General features: G+C 32.7%; 1 protein-coding gene across 1 annotated transcript; it reads left to right on the top strand.

Moving 5' to 3' along the window:
• The first annotated feature begins 1,724 nt into the window (after positions 1-1,724).
• Positions 1,725-14,634, top strand: LOC137925842 (myrosinase 1-like). Its single transcript, XM_068769303.1, has 7 exons — positions 1,725-1,768; positions 2,386-2,513; positions 3,089-3,756; positions 5,149-5,457; positions 6,219-6,457; positions 7,432-7,582; positions 14,572-14,634. Exons 1-7 carry the CDS (start codon positions 1,725-1,727, stop codon positions 14,632-14,634), a joined length of 1,602 nt encoding a protein of 533 aa, XP_068625404.1.
• Positions 14,635-15,593: the final 959 nt, after the last annotated feature.

The following is a 15,593-nucleotide window of genomic DNA, read 5'->3' on the forward strand; positions in this document are numbered from 1 at the left end:
TCGCTTCAGTTTTTCTTGTGCCTCGACTTATGCGTTTTATCGACGAAGACTTTATCACTCGTTTATACAATGCAATCAAATGCTGATTTATAATTATTAATATAAAAAGCAAAATATGTAACACGTACCTGTCTTTCTAATTCTATATTCATTATTATCATTACAGCTGTTGGAAGTCCACAACTGAATATAGGCCTTTCTCGTAGATATCTAACAAGACCATGGAAGTGGCATGCATCGTTTTCTGACAACATTTGTGAGGTCTGTCCACCAAGCCCAGCCCTTGTCGATCCGTGTCTATCGGCGATCCTTACACTGACATCGTTCCGCCTTTACATCCTAGGCTGTGGTCTGTAGTCTCGACTTCTGGTTATCCACCTTAAGGTTCCACAGACATCGGTCCTGCGCGCTATTTAGCCTTCTCTCTGCCATTTCAACCTGCCAATTCACATGGTCATGTCGAATACAATCGTTCTTGATTCGACTCCTAGAGAAATCCTACAAGCGTCACTTTTATTTCCAAGGTCACTTTTTTTTCGTGATCCTGTAAATCACCTGTAACGAAGTACTTCTGTAATCTAATCACTAAAAAAAGTACTATTTATTGGTAGTGATATAAAGATATACACGTTTCACCGCTATCGTTAATAACAGTAACAACAAATTATTGCACTAATTGTATGCGAGATAGCATTGGTAATGTTTTTATCGGAATAAGACATAATAATAATAAGAAATAAGACATATAATAAGACATAATATATTAAATTAAAATACGTAACTATATACGAGAAAATTAATTACGTACAAGTTTTTATTTCCGTTTTAAATTATAAGAAAAATACTTTACAACTTACAATGTTGCTTTTTCCTTTCTTCACACTTCCATTTTCACTTTTCTTACATCCCTCACACTTTCTTTCATTCATTCTGGTTTTCTTTTACACATCACCTTTTTTCCTTTATCTTAATTTCTAGTAAATTTTGGTTTTTATTACAGCTTCTTTCTATTTTTTTTATAATTTTAATTTATAATTTTTATATGTACTTTTAGTTTTATTTATTTAATTACATTTATTTTTTATCTTTGATCTTTTTTGTGTTCTTGTACTGGGACTTTACCCAACTCTTTATTTTTATATTTTATTTTTAATCCTTTCAACAGTGCTGCACTACATGTTTACAATACCTGAGAAATGTAGGGCGACATTTATCGTCTCCCATGAGGGAGTCGACAATTTCTTGCTCTATTTTTTTATCTATTTTTAACTCGAGATCATGGTGAAGTCCTTTAAACACAGGACAGCCTGCGACATTGTGCACCACGGTATGTTCCATCTCTGGGTCACAGTCCTATTGTTTACAGAGCTCATTTTAAAAGAATTTGTATTAAAAAAGGCGGAAGAAAAATTTCATTAAAACATCTTTACTCTCAGGGCTTACAGCCTATTATATATTATATATATATACATATATCTTTTACTATAGAAAGATTAATGATCAAAATTTTTATATTAAAGTCATCATTATGTGTTGTTTATTTACATGTAAAGAAATAGGTATTTGTTTAAGTGCAAAAAATAAATTTTTATCTAGATCCCCCAGTGACATGATAAGATGTCCTCTTTATAACTTTGGTAATAATCATTACTTTTGCTTATAATGTTTACTTACAAATATATCAATTAGTTAGATTTCATTTTAAGAATAAGACGTTTGAAAAGATGAAAATTACGAGTATCTCCATTATATTGAGCATAGCATTCAGGTAAGTTTTATATGCTAAGTGGTTGTAGCCCATAGACACCCACTGTAAGGTATTAGCCTTGGATATTATTTATCCTTTATAGGCATTTGACCTCTGAATTGCCTGATTTTAAATGATGACGAGAACTACGGTGGTACATGCTTGCTTAGAAGGAACCTATATCTCCCTTTATATATCTATGGGAGCATATACCATCATCGCCACGCTTGCAACGCGAGTTCGCGATCTTAGTGTGGTATTGTGTTACGCAGAGAACACTGCTCTCCATCCTCTGAAAACTTTTTTGAGAGCAGTGGAAATTGTATATAATTAATGCACAAAGTGTGATTTATATAAGATTGAATACCGTGGATCGAACTCGTGATCATAAGTCATAAGTCACCGTCCTGTACCTACTGGCTATCATTGCCCATATACTAAGTTAAAATTATTCACAGGCCGCACATGAAGTAACATATATTAATAATTTAAAAAAAAACTTAACAATAAATATTACATACATAATTTTTATTGCCACATAAATACAAAAAGGGAACAATCAGGAAAACGAAATTAATTGAAATTTTGAAACGGAAATTTTGAACATAAAAGATGTGCAGCTAAAAAATCTTTCACAGTCTATGTTCACTGGCCGGAGGAGCAAGCCGAAAACAATTACACTATGGATCAAAAACATTTCCTGAAGACTTTGTTTTTGGAGTTTCGACTGCTGCGTATCAAATAGAAGGAGGTTGGAATGCAGATGGTAAGTATTTTATATATTACACATTGCCGCTTTGAGTAACAAGTCTCTTTATTTGCCTTGTTAACGTTGTTACCTTGAGGTTAAGAGTATTTCGAATTTACACGTTTAAATTCTCACTTAGTGCATCATTATAAACTTGTGAAAGTTCTAGTAAAATCCAAAATGTTTATAATATGAAAATTATGTTTATAAAATTAATAAAAAATTAATATAAACTTATCAACAAAAGTTAACGATAGTTATATTTTCTTTCGGTTAGACTTGATGTAGGAAAGAAACAGTTTTCAACAGAGTCAATATGCAATGAAAAACTTTTTTAGAGTTCAACGTTTCGGTTTTTATTAATTGAAGATGACGGTCACGGTGATGATCATTGGAGAAAGTCTGCGCTCTATAGTGGGCGTCTATCGGCTGTTATGAAGATAGTATATACAAGAAGATCATAACATTCATGAATATTTAAAGAAGGGAATGAAATACTTCTAAAATAAAATCGATAATTAATTACTTGTTAACCCGATACATCGATATTTAGAAGTAAATACGATATTAAATATATTTGAAATTTCTTACAGGTAAAGGATGGTCCATGTGGGATCACCTTGTTCGTACCGACCCAGATTTTATTACGGACAATACAAACGGAGACATAGCCGCAAATTCTTATTATTTATATAAACGTGACATTGAAAAATTAAAACAATTAGGCGTCGATATATACAGGTTTTCTATTTCATGGCCGAGAATCTTACCAAACGGTCGTACGGACTATATAAATCCGCACGGTATCGCATATTATAATGCACTTATTGATGAACTTTTAGCCAATGGTATTACACCATTTGTGACTATATATCATTGGGATTTACCACAAACTCTTAGTGAAAGAGGCGGTTGGTTAAATGAAGAAACTGTGGATGTTTTTGCTGAGTACGCTAGAGTTTTATACAAGCATTTTGGTGATCGCGTAAAACATTGGTTAACTATAAACGAACCGTACATTCATTGCTACCAAGGGTTTGTTATGCAACGTCACGCTCCTCGTGTGAATTTACCCGCAATAGGTTTCTATGAATGCGGCCGACACTTACTTTTGGCGCATGCGAAGGCGTATCATATTTATCAAGACGAATTCAAATGGCAAGGTGGAGAAGTTGGAATAGTATTGAGTATGGAATGGGCATATCCTTCTAGTGATTCCGTTGATGATTACGAAGCGGTTCTTGATTATTTTGCTGCCCATGTAAGTGCTTTTAATCAATTTCCTTTTTTTTTCTCTAAAATGTTTTTTTTAATGGAAAGCATCACGTTACAAATATTTAATTCATAAGCAGAGCCATAATCTATATTTAAATTAAATGGACTGTATCCTTAAACTTCTGAGATCATTTTATCTTGTTCAAAAGTTCAAGAGTTATGTTAGTGCCAAACACTCTGACAATCTGTGTTTGGCACTAATCGATGTAACATAACTGCATGTGCGGAAGTGGCTAAATATTGGTTCTTTTCTTACTTAGGATGGACTTCCGCAAAATAACGCCTGATCCATTACATTATTTAATTGTATTTTGGCTGCGACTTAATTTTGTATTAATATCGCCTACAGCAAAATATAAGAGTAGATTATATATTTTTTTTATAAAAAAAAGTTCATTGTTATTAATAACTGCGATACTGATATAGAATATATTAAAATCCAGGCCTAAAATCTTAAAGCTACGAGGGTTTTAAAAGGGCCCTGATCTGCGAAGAGCATGAAACAATATCAAATAGAGTAGTGGTACAGAAATTTATGCCCAAGTTTTATTATTATTTGCAACATCCTTTCAAAAATGTTGAGATTTTTGACGAGTTTTTTTTGTGAAATTTTCAAATTAATTGCTGATAATATAGGTATCTGATGACGAAAAACACATACATAAATCATCATATTTAACGTGAAGAAATGCTCAATAAAGAAATATACAATACCCTAGATAAGGGCTTATAAGTGACTGTACTGGAATTGTTAAAATAGAGAAAATGCGCTCAATAAAAATTTTGTATAGAATTATATTTTAAAATTAAATTTATGTCCATTTTACATTTACACTAAATCATATTGATATGAATACAATATGATAAATTGGAATAATCTATTTTTTATTTCGCTATCTAAGACTCTATCGCCTAATAGCAGTCTTTTTTTTAAAGTATGATTTTTTCATCTTTTTTTATTTAAACATAATTTTACAATTAATTATTTACTATCACTAGCCTTTCATATATTATAATTTTTTTACTATTTTCTTTTTCCATTGACAGTTTTCTTATTATTTTTTTTATTTGTTTAATTTTTAACCGAACCGAAATAATCTATTGAATTATATCTAGCGTGACATTCTCCGACTTTTGATTACCGAAGAAAAAATTTTCTAGAAATTAAAACTCTGGAAATAGAGATTTAAGCGCTGGAACATTAAATTGTCTAAATATTATTCCAGCTGCAGATTTTGCAATTTTATTCTTTACATTCCGATCTAGCAAGCGAGATACCATAGTCTATATTTTAGCTTTCTCAATTTTTTTAATCTTTGTTAAAATTTATACCTGTTTTAATAGCATTGGATAAGTCATTTTAGAAAATTTCTTTCAGCTGGGAATGTTCATGGATCCAATTTTCACAGCACAAGGGAATTATCCTCAACGCTTAATAGATCGTGTCGGTAACGTTAGCGCAAGCCAAGGATTCCTAGCTTCAAGACTACGGCCGCTTACACATCAGCAAATAGAAAATATTAAAGGCACCGCTGATTTTCTAGCGCTGAACCATTACAGCTCAGATATGGTGTACAGAAATGCTTCTGTAGTTGGAATGTATGAAGTGCCTTCCTTTAGAGATGATCTAGGGTTTGGTACATACAAAGATCCAAGTTGGCCAACTAGTGCGAGCCCTTGGTTACGGGTTCGTATAATTATTTTATGAATATCATCACAGGAAGACTAATTAAAATGACTAAGAAACGAGTCGTTGAACAGCCTAGTTCATTTCGAACATATTAAAACAAAAAACGATTTGAAATCATTTATCATAAAAGTTTTTTAACATGTTGCTATCAGGTTATTTACTTAAAACTAACAAAATAATATTTAGCCTATAATATCAATATTTAGTAAAGTATAATCGAGCCTTATTTACCTAAAATGTCGAATGGTTTTCTTTACTCCTACTATTTTAATTTCACTATCGTACGTTAAGCTCTGATATGATATTTAGTTATCACCAGGTTAAAATTCTAACAAACCACTGCTTTTATACACGTATTAGTATATATGATATATCACAGGAGTTTACTCCTGTGATGAATTATTTATAATTCAAAGAAGTGAAGAGTTAAAACTTTTATACCTCGTGATCTCTCAAATATGTCACATTAATATGTTTATACCATTGGAATGCAAAAGGCCATATTTAACATTATGAAACATGTAGTGATAGAAAGTAAACAATAAGTAATTAAAATTCTAATTCTGTTGAAATTTAAATTTTCGTAACAATTTTTCTATTTACATTATTTTTTTTATCTTTACATTATTTTTGAATTTTGGATTAGATACAACATACATTAATTGACAGTAAATAAACTAAACATTCACCAATTTAAAACTTTTATGTCCAATAACAATCACCTGTATATTTATTAGTCACTCTTTTTGTATTTCAAGGAAAATGCAGACGGATTTTACAATCTACTCGTCTATATAAAGGAAAAATATAACAACCCCACAATGTATATAACTGAAAACGGTTTCTCCACTGGTATGGGCCTGAACGATGACGGAAGAGTTCAATACATAAGGAATTATTTGAATGCTTTACTAGACGCAAGGGCACAAGGCGTTGATATTAGAGGATATAGCGCTTGGAGTCTAATGGATAACTTCGAATGGGCTGTTGGTTATACGTAAGTTAATAATAATAATAACATTTATTTTTAAATTTCAGTACCAGACCTAGGGTGTAGAAGTATTATTCACTTTAGCACAATGTCTTCGTAGTTATAACTAAATCTCGGTTTAAATTACAAACAATTAAATTATGTAACATCCAAAGATTATTAAAACAGTACAAAAGAAAGAAAATTGTAGTTATGGTATGCGTTCGTTTGTGTGTATATTCATCCATTCATGCGCCCCCGTCGGGCACGATGCACCGAACATTCATCACACCTATACTCATGACGCAGCTACCGCGCCCGCCTACCCCGCTTTCAAACGAGGGTGGTCAGGAGAGTAGTCGTCCTCACTTCGCATAACTTACATTACACCTCATTCACTACACTATACACCCACACAGGTATAGGTCCTCTTCGTGCGTTTGTCTTAGTCGTAACTGGGATATGATTAAGCAACGTTAATTTTTAGTCCGCGGACCTGCTGTTTTCGCGGACTCAATTTCGATGTAGCTGTACAGAGCCATAACAGGCTAGCAAAATAACTTTAAACACATCAAATGCAATACTTTAATATGTATGCGCGTGTATGTTTTTACGTTAGCTTTGTGATTTGAGGTAACCTTTCACTCATAGCTCTATTCCACATCCATCTTCCTGTGTGGCTTTACGCGATCTTGACTATATCTTCGGTCCACCTAATGAGGGTGCTATCTTTCGATCCCAAAGTTTGAAAAGAGTAACAATGTACTTGGCATAGTATATAAAGCTTTCGACCTTCAAAAGTATATCATAAGACATTGCGATAAAGATAAAAATACAATATCTACTTTATATTACTTAATCCGTAATATCATATTACATTGTCTTATATTATAAACAAATAATTTACCAATCATTTTATTTTACGTTTTAGTGGAAATAAAAATAAATATATTGATTATAATAGAAGATATTTTATGTGATATAAAAATATTTTGTTACAGGCAACGGTTCGGCCTTTACGAAATAGATATTAATGATCCGGAAAGGCGTAGGATACCAAGGAAATCTGCGTTGGTATATAGGAAAATTATTAAAGACAGGGTCATTGACTGGGAGTACGATCCAGATCCTTACACAGAGGGAAACGACGCGGTTCATTTTAAATCCAGCATTGTTACAATCACTGCGGCTTGTGCACTAAATTACGTTTTACAACATACGAAATTATTATAAATTAAAAACTTATAAGGTTCAAATTATAAAGTTAATAAATCTTTATTAATGTACAAGGTATATTTAATTAAATATATTAACCTACTTTTGTACAAGAAATTAATATAATGTTTTTGGTGTTGATCGTATTTACGCCTACAAAATAGCCAAGAGGGATCGAAGAAGGTGTATTCACATAGTATGTACAATAAACATGACAGCGACATCAATAATGGCGACCGAATTCAATTCTGCGTTCGAAATTCAAACGCCCAAGAATGTTTTTACATAAAAGTATTGTATCCGTAGTGGCCAGCAATATAGAGCTTGAATGAATTCGCATTAGCGTTTTTTTAAAGACATAGTTTTATTATAATTTTAATTGAAAAGCAATCTGTATACATGGTGCTTGACTATAGCTCCAACAGCATTAATATAAATAGCATATATAATATATTTGTCAGGAAAAAGTCCAAAAGCTTTTACGTCTATTCCTTTGAAATAAGTTACATTCGTTTATATATTCTATTGAAATTGGATAGTCCAATATCTTGTATGTGATCTGTAGACAATTATAAATTTTAATATGTAGTAATTCCACCAAAAGAAACTAATATTTTTTTATGCTGTATTAAATAAAAACATTTTATTTTTTATGAAACCAAATTAAATTAAAAAAAAAGATATAATATAATTAAAAAGATATATTATAATAACATTATTTATAATTTATGAAATTGATTTTTTGATAAGTTGGACTATATAATTATTAACTGCATGTGAGCCATATATTTACCCTTTAAAACTATTTCATCTATATCTAATCACCGTCTATGTAAAAGTAATTTTTTTAAATAAAGATATAGATTAAAAAAGGTTCTATGCAATTTAAAGAAGCAATGAAAAACATATAAACACACCGAGAATATTTAAAAGATTAAAGAGCGAATTAACAAACATTTTAACAAGAAACGCGACGGCGGAGCGTAATGGAATGTAAATTGAGCAAATATTTGAATCTGAGACATTGGAAATTCTTAATGTACACAATTCTAATTCTTTTGCAAATAGAAACGAAGAAAAGAATTGGTTTTTCCGTGTGATACATTCCTCAGGTATACGGTATGACGTCGGAGTCGAAACGCCAGAGCAAGCATACTAAACATTAAGTTGGATAAAAAAATAACATTTGTATAAATAATTCTTGGTATTTTAATATGAGAAATAATAAAATATATTCTTTAAGTATGTGAGAATAAATATAGTAAAATAAAAGGAAATTTGGATACGAAAGAAGGTTATATTTCTAACCGTTTGCTTGTTTCTTTTTTTTTCATTATTGTAACCATCATCATTATTATAATTTCAGTCGTAAGACTTCTAGTGTACTGCCTTCATAGATTTTTAAAAATATCGGTTGGAAGTGACTACATCCAGCGTATTACGATGATCTTAACAAGTTCGTATATCCACTATGTATATGTACTATGCATTCATGGTCAGTAAATGAACTATATATTCATCTCTTTTAAGCTATTTGACCCATAACTGACCTTGTATTTATTAAATACAAATTTGATGCTTATAGACTTACTAAGAATTGCTTATGTTGCAATAATTTTATATACGAGTACTATCATTAGAAAATGTAATGGGATATGATCCCTTTTTATTTGTTCGTCAGCTAGTCAGGTCTTGATATAATTACGTTTAACATTTCAAAGAAATTGTGCTCTCGTTATGAGACAATTGGAAATGAAACAGATTGTCTACAAAACGATTCTCTGATAAATCGTATAATGTTAAAGCGGAATTTTCCTTTTGTATTTACTTTGTCTACTGGATAGATAATTATGATATGATTTTAACTGCGTACCTTGAGGTTGTTTGTAAATAATTGTATCGAATAATTCATTTTATTTCAATAATATTTTAAATGAATTTATTTTAATTGTATGTTCCATTCTTATAATTCAAATTAAAAGTCTCTTTTTAACATTAGACATATCTATCTATTTATCAGCGTTTATATCTACACATATATATACATATTTATCTTTATATGTATATGTTTATAATGAAATTTATAATTACATTTTCAAGCTATATTCCAATAGCCAGGAGGTGTAAACATTATACCTAAGGTATGCTGTCTTACAACAAATTCTTAATAGCACATTTTTTTTTAATTTGACGATAGCTTTCTTAACATTTTTTAAGATAATTGTGTAAATGTCTAGATATCACATATAATAATATTTAACTCCATGAAGTGTATTATAAAGCACTATAATACGTATATATATATATATATATATCTTTCGTATTCTTTAGGCCGATATATCAGGTAGCTTACTCAGGGTAAAAGAGTTTATTTATTATGGTTAATAATACGTGAACATTCGTTATAAAACAATTCAACAAAATTATGTATTCCCATTGGAAAACATCGCTGATAGTACAACAGCGATATTAAACCAAACCTCAATATTTTTTGCATTAAATTCTTTATTTCTTTGATCTTTTTTTACACATTTCTGTAATTTTATAGAAACGATATTAAAAAAAATTATGCTATATGCTACATATATATGATTTCGTGATCTTTACGGGTTAGATATCTGAAAGTTTGAACATGCTGGCCTTATTCACTATGTATCTAATGGATTCAGGCGTTACTTTGCGGAAGTCTATCTTAAGTTAGAAAAGGACTAATATATAGCTACTTCCGCTATGTAGCAGTAGTCGTGCAATAAAGTACACCGTCTGCCAGCCCGCTGATAAATGCGCATGCGGCAAACAATGCGAATTACGCAACTACTACCGTTAAATCATTCAACACGTGTTTCATCCCTCCACTGGGCATCCTCAGGAGTAATGTTACATCGATTAGTGCCAAACACCGAGTGAGTATACTATGAGTGGTCTAGTTAGATACTATCGTGGTGTTTATATCTCTTACAAAAAAATTGTATTAAGATTACATAGTCCTTTGATAGCGTGTTGGTAGACTATAGGTGAACTGATGGCATAGTTAAAGTCGTGGAAAGTCGGTAGCTGCGGTCAGCGCTTTATAAAGGCCTTTGCTTCGTAATAGTCGTCTATCGATTAAAAAGAAGAATTCTTTCAATATAAATTTGGTGAAATATTGGCCGAGGAACTGTTGGTTGCCAAATGCAAAACCGTAGTTACATTTAGCCGACAGACACCAGACTGACCACCAGAGCGTGTCCTTACAATTATTGGCTTTTCTCAGTATATTGTAGTGGATATGATTATTGGCTCTACCGTCAACGTAGAGAATGACTGCTACAGTCAACCGCCGCTGCATCCTAGGTGCAAGCTTGCTTAGTCTCTTCTCTCCGCTCCAGTGACTCTTTTCCTCGGAGACATACGCGCCAACTTTTGCTACTTAACACTCCTACTTGCCTCTGAAGTATCATTGAGTCAATTCCGAATACCCTCCTCGGATCTCTATCTCTTCACCTCTGCCATGAAAGTTAGGCCTCTTAGGTTCAGCGTAGGTGATCATGCCATTGCTACTGAGACTAAGTAAGTAAAGGACCAATATTTAGCCACACGAGATTAAAGTCGGCAATATCGTATTTTTAATGACCGACGTAGAACATCGCCCCGAATTTCTCAGATGTCACAGTGATATATCAAGGAGTTTATAAATAGGAATAAATATGGTCAAGTAATAACTACATACCTAGTCAGAATATAAGTGAAATGAATGTAATAATATAATAGAATGTACCAAAAATAAATTAAAATTCAAAAATAAAGTGACATACAAAATAAACCAAAAATCATAGAATAAGGAATATTCCATTTATGGAAATTGTGAAGAAGAGAGCGAGGTGATGTATGGAGGAAAGAAAAGAAAAGAAATTGAACTTGTTTCATTAAAAAAATATTAAATTCAAAAATAAAGTCCCAAGATAAAGGTGCATGAAAGGTCCCTAATACTGAGGGTCAATAAATAGGACCAGTAAGAAGCAGTCTACATTCAGAGTCTTCCAGTGAATCTAGCGGGGTCATATGTCAAGCTCATGGATGTACGTGCTACACTGTATTTAATGGAATCAGGCGTTACCTTGCGGAAGTCTAAGCAAGAAAAGGACCAATATTTAACCACTTCCGCACATGCAGTGGTAGTCGTGCAACAAAGTGCACCGCCCGCCAGCCTGCTGATAAATGCATATGCGGCATACAATACGATTCACACAACTGCCACCGCCAAATCACTCAACACGTGTTTCACCCCTCCACGGGGTATCTTTAGGTTATTATTTTACACCGATTAGTGCTAAACACAGATTCTGTGTTTGGCTACTAAGATTGTTCCCGCTTGAATTAGTTAAGAGGTAAGGGTTTAAAATATCTGATGAGAAAATTTGTTTAGATATCAATTAAAACAACAGTTGCTGCAGTTAAACATACATATATCACCCAATTAATGTCCCGATCGACGCTGCAGATCTAAAGAAAAAAAAAGAAAAAAGAATTATCGCCTTTTCGACAGACAATGGACTCCGAATATCGCCTATAGTACAACTGGATTTAGAGTTGGTACAACGACCCACTCACATCTCAAATGACTGGCAATCTTCATTTTGTTTTTGCCGGTATATAAATTGCCGTGTAACTTTGTCAATACAAGCATTCCGTAATAGCGTTGCGTATGGAACACTTATGCGGTTTACTTAACACTTATTTCGATTAGGATAGTAATTATTTTTTAACTTCTAAGGTTTTCTAAATCTAACTATAGCGCCCTAATAATATAGGCGGGCGTCTAATTTTACATAAAACGAAAGCCTGGTTGTCAATATATTCTAACGCAAAAGAATAATAAAGGCTTTATAAATAACTGGTATGTTAAATAAAATATGAAAGAGTATTATAAATTAATTCACTTTTTATTACATTGGAATGAATAAATTGTGACAATCATGATAAATTTATATTAGACAAATGTTCAATTCCAAATGACTGAGATTACGATGCTTTCAATAAAAATCTCAATCATATTTTTGGAAAATGGCTGGTCTTTTCGTAAATAACATTACAAATGATAGGTTTTAAAACTGAAGCTAATTTATTGAGCTCCGTCTAGGCTTTTTCTTTGAAGTAGTTGTCTGAATTGAATTTCTGTTTGCTATAAGAACGCCATTTGAACTTTCATTACCAATATGTCGTGATTTTTTTTGATTCAGCGTCTTGATGAGTTAAATAAATAAATTAATACTGTAATAATATTGCTACATAAAGGGCCGCCATATGTAAAAAATCCTCGCGGACGTCGTCACAACGCTCAACCGTTCACTCGTCTCGCCCACTCGTCTCGCTCACTCGCATGGCGTGCGCTATACGCGCTCTTGCTTGCGCCTTGGCAGGTAACCAAGGCGCAGCACATGCGCGCGCGGCCGTTGCAGTTCTCAGGGAGTCGGATTTGAACTATGGAACGATGCGCAACAGCTCGTAGGCGTATTATTTATTTTCCGGGCACAAAATAAAAATTATTCAATAAAGGTTTTTCACATCACAATACTAAACATTGATGTTCCCGCATGAAATTATTTAAAGTAAGTTTTATTATTTTTTTCTGCCTATGGACTTCTACTGCAAGGCAAAGCTTCCCCAAAAAAACGCCACGACATCCGATTCTGCGCTGCCAGCATTAAGCGACATACCGCGACTTTAACTAAGTTGTCACGCCACTTAGTGGGAGGCCTAGCCACGCCGCGTCTGCCAGCTCGTGGTCGCCAGAACCTTTCTACTTTAATGGTCATTGGAGGCACGAGCTATGTGACACGACCACTACCAGTTTAACGAGCAATTCTTCGAGGAAGTTGAAATTTCAACAAACGTCATGTGGAAATAACATCACAAGGGACTAGATCAGAGGTGTTTAAACTTGATTTAATCACAATACAATAAAAAGAACACCAAAACGATTTAAAATAGATATACTTAAATCTGTTTAAAGAAAAGAAGATTTGCTTTAGCGAAATAAAAACAGTTCGCAAATTGCGAAACGTTAACTTCTGTTTGCTCTAACGAAGCGGAGTGAATTGTGCTTTCGTTAACATTTTCCTTTTCTTTAAATTTCGATTCGAGGAAATGTTTTATATTTGTAATATAAAACAAGATGCCATTAAAATACTTAGTTATATTATACAGAGACGACAGATCATATTGTGACCGATATTTTCTATTCGTAAAAACTGTGCTATTGTCTTTAAAATAAAGAAACTAATTATAAGGAAAAAATATTTTCAATGTTTATTTCAGAACCAAAAACGGTAATATTTTATGACTTATTCTATAGATGAGCTGAGGTAGCGTAGTGGTAGAGTACTGAGACTCGGGATACAAAGTTATATAATTCACACTTTGTGCATTAATTAATTACATACGATTTTTACTGTTCACAAACAAGTCTCCAAAGGTTCGGTAGCAGCGTTATTTACCAATCACTACTGTACACTACTAATACAATACTGGGATCACTAACTCGCTTGCCAAGTGTTGTTTATCCAACCTTAGATATTTTTGGGAGAGGCCTTACAGTGGCTATCTTTAGGCTGACATAATGATGAATTTACAGCACATAGATATGTGTTATCGTAGTCTAATTAGCCAAAAACAAATCAATATAAATAAATTAAATGTTGATAAAACAATAGAAACAATGCCAGACCTCATATAATTTACCTGTATTTTTAAATCAACAAATATAGTAAACTTTAATTTTCTTGACACAAAAGAAAATGGACTTACACAACTTTCAAAATAAACGGTCCATATAATCTTTGACAAGTTTTATTTATTTGATGTTGTCTAGCACGTATTTTTAGTGTAGAAAATCCATTAGAACAGTATTGACAATTTTTTTATTAATCTCTTGTATTTGTCCGCAGTCGACGGCACCAATTGGATTTTCAACAGTGAAACAGTTCGTAACGTTCACCGACGACTCGTAACATCTGCTCGCAGCGTTATTTGTAATAAATTCGCTTTATTAAATTTGAAAATACTGCGCGATCCAAACGGTTTGTCGGTTTGCTTTAAAATGAAAAACGTTTTGTGCTAACTTTGCCGAACTTTTTAATAATGTTATAATTTTAACCTATCATTTCGCGTGGTTTTACTCAGACTGTTCGAATAATATTTAGTTTTAGTAATTTATAAAGAGTATTCTGGTGAAGATTGTCATTGATTAAGTTTCCCTTTTATTCTGTTGTGGTCTAAAACAATCTGTCTCGGTCATTAATATCAAAATTAGAAAAAAAAACAAACAGGAAAAAAGAGACCATATTCGAGTGGAATTGGACAGGACAGGTCTGTAGAACGAAGAAAACCCGATAGGCAAAATGCCTAACAGAGTGTGCAAAGAGACACGAGAAGAAACTGACTCTTCAAGGTCGTTGGAAGACGCTGGATATACTCCGCTTCTAGTGCTATTGAAAATCTGTTGGGGAGGCCTGTATCAAACAGTGGATGTCGTAAAATGACTGAATGTACAATTATTGTCATCGACAACCCTAGGATAACCTTTGCAAGACATAGGCATCCTCAAAAGATATCTATGGGGTGTATACCATAATCGCTAAGTTTGACAGGCGGGTTGGCAATTGCAATGTGGTATTATGGTACGCAGAGGATGCTGCTGTGAATCCTATGGAAACTTATTTGTGAGTAGTGGTATATAATAAATGCAGTAATTGTGAATTACATGAGATTGTAGCCCGAGAATCGGACCCTTGATTTACAATCGTAAGACCCAGCCCTCTACCGCCGAAATACTACTGCAACAACTGTAAAACTTGCTTTATCTAAATTAAAACCCTTTAAAAAAGATAGATTGTTTAATATTTAAGTTAAATTGCAAAAGAAGAAAATTATAGAAATGAAAATCATAAATCTTGCCTTGCAGAGTTTG

Source organism: Battus philenor, unplaced genomic scaffold (assembly GCF_028537555.1).
Source record: "Battus philenor isolate CCGP_79_NKW_IND1 unplaced genomic scaffold, ilBatPhil1.0.hap1 SCAF_28, whole genome shotgun sequence".
Lineage (NCBI taxonomy): Eukaryota > Metazoa > Arthropoda > Insecta > Lepidoptera > Papilionidae > Battus > Battus philenor.